This window comes from Aythya fuligula, chromosome 25 (assembly GCF_009819795.1).
Source record: "Aythya fuligula isolate bAytFul2 chromosome 25, bAytFul2.pri, whole genome shotgun sequence".
NCBI classification, from domain to species: domain Eukaryota; kingdom Metazoa; phylum Chordata; class Aves; order Anseriformes; family Anatidae; genus Aythya; species Aythya fuligula.
Window position 1 is genome coordinate 3196800 of NC_045583.1, and position 17758 is coordinate 3214557.

General features: G+C 57.9%; 2 protein-coding genes across 4 annotated transcripts in view; one reads left to right on the top strand and one right to left on the bottom strand.

Annotated features, from left to right (window-relative positions):
• PPFIA4 (PTPRF interacting protein alpha 4) overlaps window positions 1-4136 on the top strand; it is a 47753-nt gene extending 43617 nt beyond the window's left edge. For 2 of the 3 annotated variants that reach the window (XM_032203153.1, XM_032203155.1), the window contains 5 exons: window positions 342-517; window positions 737-805; window positions 1608-1785; window positions 2406-2497; window positions 2949-4136. In XM_032203153.1, the coding sequence (XP_032059044.1) occupies window positions 342-517; window positions 737-805; window positions 1608-1785; window positions 2406-2464 (482 nt within the window). In that variant the 3' untranslated portion in view covers window positions 2465-2497; window positions 2949-4136. The remainder of the gene's footprint in view (window positions 1-341; window positions 518-736; window positions 806-1607; window positions 1786-2405; window positions 2498-2948) is intronic. The other variant, XM_032203154.1, reaches the window with a different exon arrangement.
• Window positions 4137-4952: 816 nt separating this feature from the next.
• On the bottom strand, window positions 4953-8126 carry MYOG (myogenin). Its single transcript, XM_032203386.1, has 3 exons — window positions 7643-8126; window positions 5804-5881; window positions 4953-5074 (listed from the first exon to the last, which is right to left on the bottom strand). The coding sequence occupies exons 1-3, from the start codon at window positions 8124-8126 to the stop codon at window positions 4953-4955; spliced, it is 684 nt and encodes a 227-aa protein (XP_032059277.1).
• Between the last annotated feature and the right edge of the window lie 9632 nt (window positions 8127-17758).

Below are 17758 nucleotides of genomic sequence, written 5' to 3' on the forward strand. Positions count from 1 at the left end.
TTGCTCAGCCTCCCCTTCTCCTTTGGCTGTCCTGAGATTTCCCGTGCATCTGGCTGCTGCTTAGATTACAACTCATTATTGATAATGCCCCTAATTAAACCAGCAACCCTGGGTTCTTAGGATTAATTTTCACAGTTGCTTTCTGCCTGTTATTTCAACGTTCAGTTTGGCAAATTGAGCTGTTGCTGGCACTTGGGTACGTGGTGTTGCAGCTGGCCCAGGAAGAATTGTCCTGGGATCAGCCTGGGGCTGTGGGGCAGGGTTCCAGGGCATCGCCAGGTCCCAACATGACCCCGAGCACGGTCTGAGCTGCCCTGGGACATGGCCTTGCTCTTTTGCAGACGTGTTGGTGTGGACCAACGACCAGGTCATCCACTGGATCCAGTCCATCGGGCTTCGCGAGTACGCGAACAACCTCGTTGAGAGCGGGGTGCACGGGGCGCTGCTGGCCCTCGACGAAAACTTCGACCACAACAGCCTGGCGCTCGTCTTGCAAATCCCCACGCAGAACACGCAGGTAGGGGCAGCATCCCCGGGGTGTTGTGGAGGCGGGTGCTGGGCATGGGACATGGCCGTGGTGTGACTCCAGCAGTGCCACCAACCCCGCCGTGTACTGAGCAGAGCACTCGGGTGGTGCATGGGCCTTTTCTCTGTCATTCTTAGGGTTTATGGGTTGGGAAGTTGTGCTGGGAACTGCTCCCTTCGATGGGGAGCGTTCATTTGATGTTATTTTCAGGCTCGGCAAGTGCTGGAGAGGGAGTTCAACAATCTGCTTGCATTGGGCACGGATCGGAGGCTGGATGATGTGAGTACCAAACCGCCCAGGCCCAAATCGTGCTGGGTGCCTGTTCTTGTTCAAGAAATAGGATTGACAGGGCCTCAGCTCTCTCCTGCCTTGTCCTGGGGAGTCAAGCAGTGCCTCATAGAATCTAGAGCAATTGCATGACCAGTGGAATAATTCAAAACTAAATTATGTAAAACGTAAAACTGGTTGTGGAGGCAGACGAGGTAGGGTCTTGTGCATCTTTTCTAGTGCTTGGTGGGCTGAATTTGAAGAGGACCCAACTGGCTTTCCTTGCCAGCTGCTTTAATATTGCCTTATAGAGGCACAGATGTCCTGTGCATGACACATCTGTGGCTGGTAAAGCTGGTGGGTTGGAGATGCCCCATGATGCAGATAGAAAGCTGCTCACATTGAGTCACTGAAGGTGGGAATTCATCTAGATCTGTCCTACATCCAGCTTCCTTGCATGAAGTATGATAGCAGGCCTGGTCAGGACTCTCTTTAGAGCATGGAAACAAGCAGGTTCCAGATGCCACCATCTGTACAAGGTTAGATGCTTCTCTTTGGGTCTTTGCTGCGGCTCCCATGGTGATGTATCCAGGCATCTGTATCTTTGCAGGCAGGGTGAAGAGAAGAGAGAGGCAAGCTGGCTCCTATGTGCTTAGCCCAATTTGATCACACACTTCTGCACACTTTGGGGTGGCCTCGGCATGCTGGCACGCACTCAGGCGAAAGCAGTGCCAGGATCTCACGAGGGCTGAAGGTCCAGGCTGAAGGTCCTGCTGCCCAGACTGCCGGGCTCAAACCCTCTCTTCCTTCCTAGGGCGACGACAAAACCTTCCGTCGAACCCCGTCCTGGCGAAAGCGCTTCCGCCCACGAGATGTTCACAGCATCAACATGCTCAGTGGCTCGGCCGAGACGCTGCCCGCCGGCTTCCGTGTCACCAGCCTGGTGCCCCTGCCACCCCCATCCGCCCCTGCCAAGAAAATGCCCCCAGAAGGTCGGTCACCCCCTTCCCCTCGGGTCCTCTGCCACCACAGGGAACCTCACAGCACGGGTGGGGAGAGGAGAGGGAGAGAGGTCTGCTGGTTGCCTGCGATGCTGAATTCAGCCAGCAGAACTGTTGTCTGCTGTAAATGCTTCTCCTGGAGGGTTATTTCAGCCCCTTCTCTGCTGTGTGGTTTCTTTGTTTTGAACTGCAGGAACTAGGGTAGGGATCAGGGCCGTGGTGGGCTATGACCTGAGCCAGTCTTGTCCATCTTTCTACTAGTGGCCAGCTTTCTACTAGTGGCTGAGGTCAAACTTCTCTCCCTTTTCCATCCCATGCCTGAAAGATGCAGTTCTCAGCTGGCCAAGGACAATAAAACCTGGGGCAAAATCCCAACAACTGACAGCCCCCAGATACAGACAGCAGGGTGCTCGCTGCCCGAGAGCAAGGCAGGATGGCACGTGGTAACTTTCCAAATACCCTAGAGCCTTGGGTGAAGGCCAGGCATACCTCTTCCTTTGACTCATGTAGCTTCAGCGCACAGATGCTGCCTAATAAACGTGTTGGTGGGAAGCCGAGGGCTAATTGGGGCAGTCACTAATTTCGTGCTGTGCTCTTTGATTTGCTTCCAGTTGGTGCCTCTGGGTCGCCACGGCTGGAGACCTCCACGGTCCGGACGTACTCCTGCTGAGGGTCAGCGTGACGGGAACCAGCCCGGCCCTGGGTACGTGAGAGGAGGACCGAGGCCTCAGACCTGGGTGGGGACCAAGAGGGGAGCAGGAGGACACAGTGTCCCCCTCTGGTGCCACCCGGACAGGGTGTCTGCTGTCACCACGGTCTGCCTCGCTGTGGGGGTGTTTGGAGAGCTCAGCGGTGGGGGAACAGCTTGCTGCTACCTGAGGCTCACAGGACCCTGAGATGATGCGGAAGAGATGCTCAGCATCCTAAGCACATTCCAGTTGTCCAGTCCCTGGGGTCCCCAGGATACCACCCTAGATGTGGGGTCCCAGTGGGGTGAGGGAAGGAAAGTCTCCAGGGACCCTGCTGTGCCCCAGGGCACGGAGCTCCATGCCAGGAGCTTTCCCCACTGACTCTGGCTGGGTTTGTCTGCTTGTGGGTCCCCAGACAGAGGCACACCACTGTCCTCATGGAGTCTTTCCCACTTTGTTTCTCAGCACGTCCCCACTCTCCGTTCAGCCACGTGCTGGCTGCCTTTCAGGACAAAGCCAGAGCCCAGCCTGCGCCTGTTCCTCGGCCCAAACCAACAGATGCCGCAGTGCTCCTGCCATGGACCGAAAAGGATGCTCTCCCTTCTGCTTGTGCACCCTGCTGCTTCCCCCGGCTCCCCGTGCCTCCCACCCGTGGCTTTTCTGCCCACCCCACACTGCACCAGCCAGGCTAGAGGTGCACTCGCTGGGTGCCAGCTCCATCACTGGTGGAAGCGTGCTGCAACCCATCGGAGATGCGGAGATGCCCCAAAAGCGGGCTGCGATATTTGGGAACGTTTCTCCTGCCTGGTTCACGTTGCCAATATGCCACAGGCTGCTGCACCGGCACACTGGAGCTCCTCCAGGCATCAAGAACACTGCTGCCCACAGGACTCGAAGCCGGGGAGGATTCAGGCTCGTCTTGGTGCGAAAATCCTGATGCTGGGGTGAATGGGCAAGGAGCTGCCCCCGGGACAGGACACAGGGGCTGAGGCCAGTGCCAGGGTGGGCACTGCACAGGATGGGGCAGGGACCGGCTGTCGTGGGGGCGAGGAGCGGGCAGTCGGGGCATTTCGGGGTGCTCACACGGCAGCTCTGCCAAGGGCTGCGTGGGGAAGGGCTGGACCACCCCATCCGGCTCGCTGCCAGCCAGGACGGTGCCGGGACCGTCCCTGGGGACCGGGGAGACACAATGGGGGCACCCGGCACCCCGGGACGTGCCCATCCCTTCCCTTCCAGATGCAGAGGAGATGCTCTCCCCTCTTGCCCCCAGGCTACGGGCAGGGATCAATCCAGGAGGCTCTCAGCTCTTCCCATTTCTCCCCCGTAGGGTAGGATCTCTTCGTCTCCTCATGCCACGTTTGCCTTGTGTGGCCCCTATTTCTGATGTGATATTTATTGATGGCTGGAATGACCTATACTTATCATGTGCTGTCTGGAAGTGCAATATCTGAGAGGCTATACAGTCACGATGTCTTTTCGGTGTATTATTTGCCTAATACAGTATTAAATATTTTTTTAATTTGAAGAGTCGGTGAGCCCTTTATATCGATGCCCTATTTCTTTCGTCATATTATTGGTACTGCATGGACCCCAAACCCTGAATTGGGTCAGGAAAGGATGTATGTGTGTTCCAATAAACAGGATTTTAAAGCAGTGCTGGCTCGAGCCTTCTTTCTAGAGCCCAAATTAAAAAGATAATTAATGTTTGGAGCCCAGAGTTAACATTACCTGCTCCCTGAGTGCTTTTGAGGTACAGGATTGAGTCCCAGTTGTAAGGCAGTGGACTCACTGGTCTCCACAGGGCTGATTTGAAGTGTGGGACACCCAGTTCCCATCACTGAGGTCCAAACGGAGCCCTAGGATTTTCTCATACGGAGAACCCCCTAACTGGGGGGGTGGTGGTAGGAGAGCTTTGCACAACACGAAACAGCGGTAAAGGAGGCCCTGAGCAGTTCAAACAAGAATGCCTTTATTTAAAAAAAAAAATCCAAATAAGTTAACAAAAATAATAATTAAAAAAAAAAAACAACAACAACAACAAACAAATGGCAACTCCACACAGCGTTCAGTAGAAAAGCCGGCGAGGGCAGCCCGCAAGGTGCCAGCCGCAGAGAGACGTTGGTCAAAGAGCATCTTGGAAAAAAATGAGCAAGCGACCCCAGCACACGCAGTGGCCCCCAAGGAACGAATGCCCCCGGCTGGGGGGACAAAGCCGTGCCCGACGCTGGCCATGGGGACCGGGGGCTGCCGCCAGCGGGGAGCTGCGGCACTGCCACAACCCCACCTCTGCCCCTTTTCTTTTTCCAGCTGGCGAGAGCTTTTGGCGAAGAGTGGGAAAGGAATCGAGTGGTTTCAGTGGTGTAGTCCACGGCGCCGGAGGGATAAATAGGATTTCCAGTGGCTGGACCCTTCCAGAATCTCATTCCCGCCCCGTTACCAGCTCAGAGAGCCGCCGGGGTTTGTGCTGGCTCAGTTTTGAACCTGCTCCTCCTGGAACGTCACGGCCACGTCCTCTACGGCGATGCTCTCCACGATGGAGGAGAGCGAGTGGAGGTTGCGGTCCTCTGCCGCGTCGTCAGGCAGGAGGTGATCTGTGAAAAGCAGGGGTGGCATCTGCAGGGGGTGGCAGCGGGACAGGGACGGCTCCTGCTTGGTGTGCAGGGGACCCTGTTACCTCCCCACGTGGCCGCAGTGATTCGGGGACCTGCACCCAGCTCCCACCCTGAGGGCTGAGACCTTCCCCTGGAGATGACAACAGGGAGTGAAACTTTTTGGAAATTTTTTTGGTTTTATTTTGGAAAATGAGATTTAAGTTTTCGTCTTCTGGGGAAAAAAAAAATAATATAATAAAAATTTTAAAAAATTAAACAGGTGGATTTGGAAGGGGTTAACTGCAAAACTGAAAATAAAGCAGCAGCTGCACTGGGGACATGGGGAGGGCGAGGTGGTGCAGGGCGGCTACGGGCAGCCAAGCCACGGGACGACAACAGAAAAAAAACCCTCCTGGGGTCTGCGGCACCGAACTGCTGCCGTCCAGTCCCTCGGCTCGTGTGGAGCCAACGTCCCATGGGATCAGGCAACGGGAGAAGCCTGAGTGAGCTCAGCACTGAGCCACGGCGGCGCTGGAGGATTTATGAGCCTCGGCGGGGCTCATCCCTCCCTGACAGCAGAAGTCTGCGGGGTGGGGAGAAGACAAGGCTCCTTTTGTCCTCCACCCCGAGCATCCCCCAGGGGAAGCTTTGGCTCGGTGACATCCCAGGGCTGTGGTGTCCCCCCCAGCAAGGCTGCGGGACGCAGGGATGAGGCAGGGAGGACCTTACCCGTGGGGTTGGTGCCAAACTCCAGCTGGGTGCTCCACTCGGGGCTGCAGGATGAGCTGCCGGACCCGCACTCGCTGGCTGCCTGCAAGGAGCCGAGATGTTGGCTGTGGGGGTCTCGCCTCCAGCCCGGCCAAACCCCACCGGCTGCCCCCCGAAACACCCTGGGGTGCCCCCATCACAGCAGCACAATGCCCATGTGGGATGATGGGCACGGCCCTCCTCACCCTGCCTGCAAAGCAGACGGTGACATTCGGGGTCCCCGGAGACACGTCAGTGCCAGATGCACCATTAGCCACTGTAAGGGCTGAAAAAAATATTGGGGGGCTCTGGACCAGTGGCCATCCTCTCAGTATAGGTTAAAAAGTGTCTCTTTACCCAATAACTATGACAAAGAGGCTGGAAGCAGATGAACATCCTTGGGCAAAACAGCTTTTTGCTGAAAAATCACCTGAGTTAAATAAAAAATGTCACATGGGCTGGGCGCCCTGAGGCTGTCCCAAGGGGCTTTCTGGGGATGATCTTTTTGCAGTTTGATTTGTGGACATGGGGCTGAAAAGATTTCACAGAAAAGAGCTGACAGCCTGAAAAATGAGAGCGTTACCCAGCAAAGCTCAGAATTAATTTTGTGTGTGTGTGTGTGCGCGTCTTCATCTTTCAGTCTAGAAGCAGATGCTGGCCTGGGTTAAACTCAAAATGGGGTTTGTGGGAGCAACCCCCAGGACCCATCCGCTGTTTGTAGCAGCTCAGAAATGGAATCTGGCTCTGGGAGGTGGTCGTGCTCGGGTTAGGGGGGATAGGGAGGGCTTCACCTTGCCAGGGCCACCCCATGGTCACCCAGCGCCACGGAGCTGAGCTGCCAAACCTCGCTGGTGAACCCCCAAACCTTGGGTCCCAGTTTGGTCTTGGCTGCTGACACAGCCAGTTCATTAATGGTTTGTTTCATTTCCCACTAAAAAAATGGAAATTCTTAAGGATATGATTTTTCTTTTTGCCCAGAATCCTGCATTTTTTACTCAATATGTTCCCCCTGCCTGGGAGAGCAGCCCACAGGGAGCCGTGGCGGTGCAGGAACCACAGGCACGTGTCCTGCTTTGGGCCCCTCCATCAGCAGGGGCACGGGGGCAGCAAACAAATCCATCTGAATTAACCCCCCCGACAAAAAAAAATTAGTTATCTATGTAATTGTAATACCTATGTAGTCTAGATACCTGTATAATGTATAAAATCTATATTTCTATATGTGCCAGCTGTAGCTGCCTCATCGATGTCCCTGCCTCTCACTTCTAACCACGCCACCTCTCTCCATGCCAGCCATACCTACACCGACATCCGTAGCTGGGCGCTGTCATGCACAAAACCTCAGCATCAGGGATTTTTAAATTTTATTTATTTTATTTTATTTTATTTTATTTTATTTTATTATTATTTTTTTAAAATTTATTTTAAAATTTAATTTAATATTTTATTTTATTTTATTTTATTTTATTTTATTTTATTTTATTTTATTTTATTTTATTTTATTTTATTTTATTTTATTTTATTTTATTTTATTTTATTATGTTCCTTTATTTTCCATTTCCCTGTCACATATGCCTCCAGGCTCCCTCCCAAGCACCCACACCACGCTCAGCGCAGTGCCTACCTCCAGCCCACCCTACCCCCGTTCCTACAACCACAGCCCCCTCCCTACAAAGGCAGCTCTCAGCCCCTTTCCCCGTGCCACCCTGCGCTCCCCAACCTCTCACAGGGTCCTGCTCCTGCCCTGCCAGCACCCCGCAGCCCCCACCCGAGGTCCCCCCAATGCCACCAGCCCCAGTCCCGGGGAGGGGGTCGCGGCACTCACGGTGGGCTGGGGGCCGGCGGGGCGGTAGCGCAGGTCCCTCTGCTCCCTCTCCTGCTGGTTGAGGGTGCTGAGCAGGCTCTGCAGGCGCTCGATGTACTGGATGGCGCTGCGCAGGATCTCCACCTTGGGCAGCCGCTGGTTGGGGTTGAGCAGGGTGCTGCGCTTCAGCGCCTCGAAGGCTTCGTTCACCTTCTTCAGCCTCCGTTTCTCCCGCAGCGTGGCCGCCCGTCGCCGGTCGATGGAGACCGTCTTGCGCTTGCAGATCTTACAAGCCCAGGGCAGGCATTGCCCGGGGCAGTGCTCGGCCAGGGCCGAGTCCTTTTCCTCCAAAGCCACCCTGCTTTCGGGGCACAGGGTCACCTCGGGCCGCTCGGGGAACGCCGCCGGCTCATAGCCCTGCAGGCGAGAGCCCAGGAAGTTTTCCCCGTCGTAAAACCTCTGGTCCGGGAAAAAGTAAGGGTTGGTCTCGAAGAGCTCCATGGGGGGACGTGCGTGCGGCTCGGGGACGGCTGCTCCGTCTCCCCACGCCAACTGCTTGGTGCCATTTAAACCCCGGCGCTGGCATTAAATCACGGAGATAAATATAGCGGACCTAAAAAGGAAACCTGAGCCCACCCTAAGCTGCTTCCTCGCATCAAAACTTGTCCGTCTGCGGTCGTGCGCTCGCCCTCCCCGCGGGGATTACGCTGCCCTAGGGGGGAGCTGGCACGACGGGACGGGAGGGTGGCTCGGCAAACGGGGGCTTTGTTTGCCCCCGCGGGTGGCACCGGGGCCGGTGGGTGGCTGCCAGCTCCGTCCCGCATTCCGCTGTCATCTGGTCCCTTCAGTTACGGGGTGGCCGGGCTGGGGGCAGCCTCTTGGCCAGCACCCGCACCCCTTCGTGGCCACCCCGTGGCACCCCGGGGTCTGTGCCATCCCCGCGGGCAGAGCCCAGCGCCCCTCAGCTTCTCCCCGTCGCTGCCCCGTGCCCCCCATGTCACCCACGGGGTGTAAAGGCCTGGTCTTGCTTCTGCTGAAGCCGTGGGGACGCGGAGGAATCCAGCCCTGAGCATGGGGAAACTGAGGCACGGTGATGGGCTTTGTGTGAGCAAGAGCAGGGCACTGGGTTTTTAACCCTTCCCCAGCCCTCCCAGGACTCCAGCAGCATCTCCCCAGCTTTGTCTATAATCCAGAGGGTATTTTTTTTTTTTTTTTTTTTTTCCACTGGGAACGTCAGAAACCATCTCCCACCTCCTCCTATTCCTGCTCCGGGCCAGATTCCAGCCGAGGGATCGGTCAGTGGAAAGAATGTCAGCCAAGAGCGCGGCCGACCCTGCTGGGATTTTCCTTCCCCAAATCCCCCTCCCCGAGGAGGCGCATTCCCCGCGCCCACCCACCGGTGCTCTGGCTGACTTTGGGTTCATTTCTAGTCATTTTGGGGCCCGCCATGGTGCTCTCCTCCCAAAGGACATCCCATTGCCATCAGGGGCAGTGATTTCTTCATGGCCAGGAGCTCTGCAACATCCCCAAGCCCTGCTATCAGCTCTCTCGGGCTCTCAGCACTGGGAAATCGCCGTCCCCACATTTTTACCACCTAGAAAATATCTGCGGTTTTAACAGCAGGGGCTGCAGCCCTGGGTCCAGCACAGACCCTGAGATCCTCGGGCTCAGTCAAAACCCTTAAATACTCGAGAAGGAAAGCAATGGGGTCACTGGGTTGGTCTCTGTATGAGGCAAAATTATTAAAATGGTTCTAAAGGGGCAGGATTCGTCCCTGAGAGCCTGCAGTGCCTGGCACAAAGCTGTTAGGAGGGGAGAACCCAAGCCAGGCTGAGGAGCAGAGTGCCTCACTTGTGGGGACCTGTGCTGGGGGCACCTGCTGATGGGCACAAGCCCGGTGAGCTCCTGGGCACGGGACACCAAAGGGACCAGCCCGACTCGACGTTTTTTAATTGCCAGAGTGCGTTTGGAGGACGAGGACAGCGGTGGTGACACAGCCAGCCCCGTTGGGCACGTGGCAGGGCCGTGCAGCAGCCCGGCCGAGCATTTCGCACTTCATAAAACAGGGCCAGCAGCGCTGCAGCCGGCGGCGGGGCTTTCCCAGCCGAGAGAGGTGGGGACGAGGCAGCCCCCACGGGACACCAGGGTCACCGAAACCCCACGGCAGGAGAGCCAGGAGGCAGCCTGTGGGCACCCGGCTCTGGGGAGGGGGACAAAAAATGGTGTCACCTGCGATGGGCACGGTGCTGGGGGGTCAGCAGGAGCACCCACATTCACCCCAGCTCTTTTAGGGTGGATCCATGGGGATCCAGGCTGTCACTAACACGGGGCCCTGCCCGTGGTGCTGCTCCTCCATCCCAGGTGCTCTTTGGATGCTCTTTGCCAAGGGTCCCCCTCATCCTGGGCACAGTGTGGGGGCACAGCAGAGTCTCAAATGTCCAGCAGGCTTATGCACCCCCATGGATGGACACACGGCCACCATCCCCTCCCTAGCCCCACAAGGGACCCCGTGGGGCTCCCATCACAGCCCCCAGCGCCCCCAGCACCCTGCGTACGGCCCCAAAACCGGGCTGCAGGCTGCGCCCCGGGTAATTCGGAGCCGTCGGGGGCTTAGGGCTCTGCTGCCGGCTGTCAGGTTAGCCCGTGATGGATGGCGGCGGCTGGGACGCACACAAAGGCGAGGCTGTGTGCGCGCCGGGCAGAACGTGCTGCGATCCGTCATGGGGTGACCTTCCCCGGCTGGCAGAGGAGGGGGCCCCCGGCCTCGCGGGGACGGCTCACCCCGTCACCGCAGCCACGAGGCTTGGGCTAAAAATACCTCCCCATTGAGAAAATCTCCGTGAGCAGGGCTCCTCTTTGCTGCTTCTCCAGCCGGGGAGAGGTGCCCGGGGGCTGTTTTGCTGTCCCACCATGGACAAAGGTCCCGGTGTGCTTTTTTTTTTTTGAAGCCCCTAAGCACGGCGCGGCGTGGTGCACGTCCCCGCACTGGTGGTGGGGTTGGCACCGGGGGGCTCCTTCCATTGGAAAAGGCAGAAACGTTCCCTGGTTTTAGGGGATGTCAAAGCTGGAGGCAGCTCCAGACCCACTGAGTGCAGGCACTGATGGGGAAAAAAGGCAGAGGGCAGCACGGCAGAGAGCACCCCGCTGCGCCACGAGGAGTCCTGCCCCGCGAAGGGCTCTCACCAAAAGGCCACCTCCAGCGGGCCCGACCTCCCCGTGGCCCCCCGGCACCCCGCATCCCCTCTTGCTTTCCAGGCTTGCCCATTTCCCTTCCTGCGGCCGTGACAAGTCGTAACATATTTGGGAGCAGCTGCAGGCGGCGGGGAGATGCTTGGCTTGCTCCCCGCTCCCGGCCGAGGAATGCGGCGCAGACCTCTCCTCCGACACCCGGGATTTCCGACGTGCCTGCTCGCCGGAGATTTGGGATGGCGACAGCTGCTTGGCCGGGATGGGGCCGCGGCACTGCCTGCCCCCTTTGGCCCCATCCCTGAGAGCCGGTGGCTTTGCAGAGCCACGTCTCGGCCCGCTGGGGATTTGGGACCAGTCCTATTCGGCTCATGGGGACGGCGTCCTGCTGCCAGTCCCCATTTAGGATGGGAGCAGCGGTGGCAGGACCTCCCTCACCCCAAGGGGTCAGCTCACCCAGCTTGGGCTCACCGATGTGCTGGGAGGTGATGGGATGGGGCTGCTCGTGCCCGCATGGTGCTCAGCATCCTTGCCTTCCCTCCCCTGCCAGCCCTGCAGGCTCCGTGCCTCAGTTTCCCCCTCAGGAAATCAGATATTGATACCTCTGGAAGTATAAGGCCCAGCAGAAGCCCCCCTCAACCCCCCAGCCTGTAGGATCCCAGCCCAGGGACCACACTGGGTGCCCTCACCCCCTCACTGGGCAATTCTCTGCCCCACTACCAGCCCCAAACCTCCTTCATTTCTGCCCCTCCGTGCTCCTCCCTTGCTCCGTGGCCCCACAACCTGGACATGGCCCTTTCCATTCCCAGCCCCCAGCCCCAAATTGCAGCAGGATGGAGCCCCCCCAGCAGATCCCCGACCAGGGAACCCCATACAACTTCTCACAGGACACCCCCTCTTAACCCAGGGGCATCTCCAGCATGAGAGCAGCTCCTCCAGGGTCCGGGGTTGTCAACAAGGGGCTGGTTTTATGGGGCGGGGGCTCTGGCTGGGCGAGCAGGAGGACAGGTGGGGGTTTGGAGGAAGCCCCATGAATGCGAGGGATTCAGCAGGGACATATGGTGGCCACCCGACCCCTGTAGGGACAGCTGTCTGGGGCAGGGGATGGCGCACGGCCACGGGGACAGGCGCTGGGGACAGCAGTGCCCCTTGGCAGGGGACAACCCGTGGTGGGGAGCACGGGGGGGTCCCACGGCGGGGTGATCATTGAGATATCCCCATCCTGGGCACGTTCCCAGCGTGGCAGGAGTGGCCCCCACCCCATGGGGGATGATGCTGTGGGGTCGGGGTCTGGGCTGGGATTTGGGGCCGTGTCTCCCTGCTGCATTTTCCTGCCCCGGCTCCGTGGGACACACAAAAAAGGGTGACCCCCCCACACACACACCACGGGGACAACTCAGAGAGTTGGGGGAGGGAGGGCAGTGGGTATTTCCTCATTTTGGGATATGGTGGAAAGGGAGAGGGGTTGGTGCCCCCCCCCCAGTGACATGCCAGCGGCGATGCCCCACGACCCAGCCCTTCCGCAGGGGCCTCACCCTACAAATTCCCGTCCTGGGGAGGCTCCCTGCTGTGTGCTCCCAGCCTGCCCCCCCCCCGGGCTGGTTTTCCCCCTTCCCGGGGTGGGGGGGGGAATGCATCCGACACCCCCGGTCCCTCTTGCATGCTCAGCTGTCGGTGTCAGGCCCGGTCAAGCTGCTGCTGGGAAGAGGAGGGGGAGCTGTGGGTTTTGCTTTAGAAATGGGGACAATTTAATCGAGGGGGGGGGTCGAGCTCCTTCCAGTACGTCTAAACCACAAAGCAAAGCCAACTCCTGGTTCCCTATGGGCAAAAATGCATTTTTATTTTTATTTTTATTTTTATTTTTATTTTTATTTTTATTTTTATTTTTATTTTTATTTTTATTTTTATTTTTTATTTTTATTTTTATTTTTATTTTTATTTTTATTTTTATTTTTATTTTTATTTTTATTTTTTTTTGTGCAGATTTGCTGAAACCCGGACTGCTGCAGACCGACGGGAGAGGGCACCAGAAGCCCGGTTATCCGCACAGGATCCGCGGCAGGGACCGAGAGCAGTCGGACCCCTCTGAATCCCCTTATTTTAAAGGGAAGACCCCCCCCCATACACACCTCCATCCCCAGGACCCGGGGTGCAAACCCCTCGTCCCCGTGCTGAGATTGGGAACCGGGACCTGGGAGTCCCTGGGGAGAAACCCTGGGGTCCGGCTCGGATGAGCCCAGCTATTCATTTCTCACCCCCCCCAAGGGAGAAAAATCTCGACGTTTGTTTTTTCCCGCGGCGTAATGACCCCAGCAGGTGCTTTTCCTGCCCAGGGAGCTGAAAATAGCGCCCGGGGTTTGGCTTCCTCCAGTTCCTGCACCCCTCCCAGGGCCCCGCTCCTCTTTTGGGTCAAAACATCCCAATCCAGGGAGGGGAGGCTCGGGGGAAGCGGGGGGACTTCCCGGAAAGCCTTTCCTTTGAGTTTTTTTGTGCTTGGCTGGAGGTGAAACCGTCCTGGGAGAGGAATTTTTGCCCTAGGCTCCACGAGCTCCACTTGCCCTCGGGTCTCTCCTGGAGTCATCTCAGCGTCTGCCCCATCAGGAGGGGCAGGAACGTGCCTTGAAGGGGCTGAAACCTTTTATTTCTCCTGCAGGAGCTGTGTCCTCTGCCCCCACTCATGCTTCTCCAGTGCCAGGTCCCCTCCAAGGCCGGGGGACACACGGAGGTGCACTCATTCCACCTCCCCATCCCTCCGTGATATCTGGGGCAGGCAGAGCAGACGTGAGGCCAGGTTTCACCTCTTTCATCCTCACAGGAAAGCACAGGGGATGGGGACACACAGGGGGAGCTTCCTTCCCCTGCTCTGTCCCTGTGTCTCCACCCTGGACAGAAGAGACAGACACGGTCGGAAACGGCTGCTCCAGGGGCTGGGGCTGAGCCCTGCTCCCAGGTGTTCTCCAGAAAACTCATCCAGGGAGGAGGGAATTGCTTGGGGTGGCTTCATGCATGGTCCCGTGGGTGCTCAGGGTATCCTTGCACAGAGTATGTAGAGGAAATCGCAGATTGTGCACCCGAACGCCTTCAGAACAAGTCTGAGGTTTCTGCCCTGCAATCTGGTGCTCCCACATCCCATCCCATCCCATCCCATCCCATCCCATCCCATCCCATCCCATCCCATCCCATCCCATCCCATCCCATCCCATCCCATCCCATCCCATCCCATCCCATCCCATTCCTCCTCAACCTTTCCACGAAGCCAACACCTGCATCCCCCCTCACCCCTTCTCTGCCCCCCAAGACCTATGAGAGCAGTTGGGGTCCCTCAGCACCCCAAGAGCTTCAATAGGAGCCAGATGGCTCGGACCCTTTGTCCCCTGTGGCACTGAAAGGCCACCCTCGGCACCCCAAATCTGCATCACTCCCTTCATGGCAAGGACTGAGCATCGGGGCCACGGTGGTGGCAGCGGGTCCTGGGCATCGCTGTGGCCATTTGCCACGTCCAGGGGCACCAAACCAGTGGGGTGATCCCCAGGCCGATCCCTGCACCCCAAACCCTCCCAGCCCAGGGGAGGAAAGGCAGGAGAAGCCCCCGGGGATTTCTGGCAGCCAGCTGTGGGAACGTCCCTCCCGAACTTGCTGGTGTTGTTCGGCGCAATGCAAAAATCACATGTCCCGTGGCAGCGGCAGCGCTGCTCGCTCCTCAGGAGCCGTCCCCCAGGGACGGGGGCTTGGACGCTGTTTTTTCTGGCATTCAGACATTTTGGGTAATGTTTGCGTTGCTCTGGGACCACGGGGAATGGATCCCAGCTGGAAGAGGAGAGGGATCCGGGCAGAAGATGCATCCCCTGCGCTGATAAGGAATTTTCCACATCTTTGAAAGGAATCTGTAGGTTTAGGCACATGGGAAGGATCTGAGCGGCCTTTCCTGCAATATAGGGGAGGTAGCCAACGAGTTTCTGTCCTGATTTCAGTTCTGGAAATAGCACAACTCCAAGAAACCTTTCAGCTTGGGGAGGTTCAAAGGAAACAGCGCTGGCAGCAGCAGCTCCTCCGCAGGGCTCGCGGCCGGTGTCGCCTCCTGAGCTTGAGCGGGGTGGAAGAGGAGATCCCATGCTGTAGGGTGGTGATGGGGCTGGGGTCTGGAAGTGTCTGAGCAGGGAAAAAGCCCTGCTACCGAAATCAAGAGCTGCCCAGCCAGCTGAGAGAGATGCAAGTGGCAGCTGGAAGCTGAAGCTGGAGGATTTCGAAATAGAAATACGGGGCAGATTTCTAAAGCCAGAAACACAAAATTCGGGAACAGCAGCCGTGGGGATGGGACCTTCCTGAGGGGCTGCCCATGCGAGGGGACAGCTCCAGGAGGCACTGAGCTGGCCCAGCCCGCTCTCCCCAGCTGCTTCCTTTCATTGCTGCCATTCCTTCACCTCCTTTTTCCCCTTAACCCAAATCCTCATCTTCTGCCACCCCTATGGAACGGGGAGGGGACAATGGCTGGTATCCCGAGCCCACGGCAGCCCCAGGCCTGGGGCTGACCCTGGGGTCTTCCACATACAGCACCCTGCTTGGCTCTTTATCCCCTCCCTAGTATTTCCCCCAAGACTGATCAGAAAGTGATCGCCCCATCCTGGGGGGCCCATTAAGAGATGAGATTTCAGCCCCTCGTTCATCTTTTGTAGCAAAGCAAGACTTGCAGAGGCCACATTTTTCTTTTTATGCTTTCCTCCTTTTTTTTCTTCTTCTTTTTTTTTTTTTTTTTTCTCTTCTGGGAAGCTGTGGTTCTGCCAACTCTTTGCCCCGGAGCGAGCTGTCATCGCTGCCTGCACCGCAGCGCTCACACCCCCGGCTCCTCCTCTCCGGGCACGGCTCAGCAAGCACCATCCTGCCCCGACACGGGCCGCTTGGAGTGAAAAGAGGAGCTCTTCCTACAGCTCCCGGCTCGCTCGAGGGCTGGCCACGGAGGCCAAAGGGGTTTTGCAGTCCTCTGACTTACGGCAGTGGAAATATTTAACCCCCTTCTGCGCTGCTCGTGATGCTGAGCCTGCTGGAAAGGGTGCGCAGGAATAGCTCTTGGCTGGTGGCCTGGCCCGATAACGCTCAAGGGGCTCCCTGGGGATTAAAATAGGTCCTGCACGTGGTGGGGGAGATACGGCGGCGAGGAGGCAAAGGGCCTGGGATGGGGTGCAGGCAGGGCCAGCGAGCCGGCAGACCTCTGCTCTACCCCGCTGTCGTGCCAAGGGCACCACTGGCGGAGAGCTCGACGGGTTTTGGCACTTCGGGACTTGTTTTCCCTTCCATCGGGTGATGTCTCAGCAGTTTCTCCTGCCAGGTTCAGGCTGGTGCCGGGAAAGCACAAAAAAACCCTGTGAGCATCCTCCCGGCTCCCAGCAATAGGGATCTGTGTGCCCCAGCTCCCCAGCCCCGCTGCCAACCCCCTGTAAAATGGGCTGCAGGGCTGAGATGTGCCTGGTGGGAAGCGTCAGTCCCCGGGGAAGCAGCCGTCCCTCCGTCCGTCCTGCAGGACCGGGTGCTTCCCAGCAAAATCTGGGAGTCCCATGAATCGGTGGCAAGCTCAGCTTCTGTAGGCAAAAACAAGCCTTTGCAGTGTAAAAAAGAGCTTGAAAATGTGGCCGGCGCATGACCTTCCCACTCCAGATCCCAAACAAAAATGAAGGGACTTCATACTTGGAATGGTCTCCTGGGAATTCTCTCTAAGCTGTGTCACAGCTGTTGAGCATCTGCTGCAAGTCCCGAGCGCTGCTGGGGATCAGCGCCCTGCGAGGCCTCCAAACGGCTTCCCGGGGCCGTGCACCCCATCAGACGGCATTAAAATAGGGGACGAGCCCAGGAGCAGCCCCGTGTCCCCAGCGAAGTCCCACCAGGGCCCTGGGTCACACGGGGACGGGTGACCCCAGGGCAGGCGCTATGGGAGAGCATCGATCTGCGGCACCTCGGCACGACGGAGGCACCCTTGGAAAAGCTTTGGTTGTTCCCTTTGTTTGCTTCTTCTTTTTCTCCCTGTGCCAGCCTGTCCGGACCCACCGGACCGTGGCATTTGGGGTCATCCTAATTAATATCTCACAGAGACGTCATCCCACCGAGCACACAGCCCTGTGCTGCTGGCACCGGCCACGCTCCTGATTAACTTCCCTAATTAAGAGGCCCCTTTCCATGACCAGAAGGCCTCTGGGCTAGCTCCCAGAATTGAAGAGGCAGAGGAAACCTCAACATCTCCTGTGCTGAGCACCCACGATGGCAGCTCGGGGCTGCTCTTCCCGCAGGGAAAGCGAGGCAGGAGGGGATCTGCAGAGAAGCGGTGGGAGGAGAGGAGCTCCCCACGCCCCGACTCGCCTCCTGGGTGCTGCTCCGGCACGCCAAGCCCGCTGTGCATCCCCTCCCATGGCAGCCCAGGTTTGGACCTGTCCCCACAAGCCACGCCGTGCCTGTGTCACCTTTTTGCCCTCCCTTATCCCACCTCGCTGTCTCTGCGGGCATCTGCCCAGAGTGGCCTCATCCAACGCTTCCTCAGGCTTATCACGACCCATCGCATCGCTTGGGTTTCTCCTTCCAAACCCCAGCAAGAGCCTGGAAGACCTTGAACAACCTGCTGGGAACCTGATGTTCACCACAAAATTGCATTTCATGGTTTTTGAAGGAGCCTCCAACACAAGCCCCAGCCCGGTTTCCGGAGGGCGACCTGGAAAGGGCGAGCAGCTGACGCCACGTCCGCCGCGAGCGGGCTCTGCACAGCCACCTGCAACAGCCAGCGACCACATTTGCTCATTCAATATTTGCAGCCTTTGCCAAAGCCCTGAGAAATTTTCCTGGGGCTGGCAGGAGAGCTCTTACCCACCTCCCTTTGGCGCGCTCCCAGCCATGCGGCTCATTTTTGGCACAATCTGGGCTTTTTTAGGGGCGCTGCTAAGATTAGGTATGCTGGGGCGCAAATCCGG

Coding starts and splice junctions, on each gene's coding strand:
- MYOG (XM_032203386.1), bottom strand. CDS start 8,126: ATGGAGCTCTTCGAGACCAACCCTTACTTTTTCCCGGACCAGAGGTTT. Junction 5,882..7,642: donor CGGCCCCCAGCCCACCGTGA/GTGCCGCGACCC, acceptor CCTTGCAGGCAG/CCAGCGAGTGCGGGTCCGGC. Junction 5,075..5,803: donor GTTTGGCACCAACCCCACGG/GTAAGGTCCTCC, acceptor TGCTTTTCACAG/ATCACCTCCTGCCTGACGAC.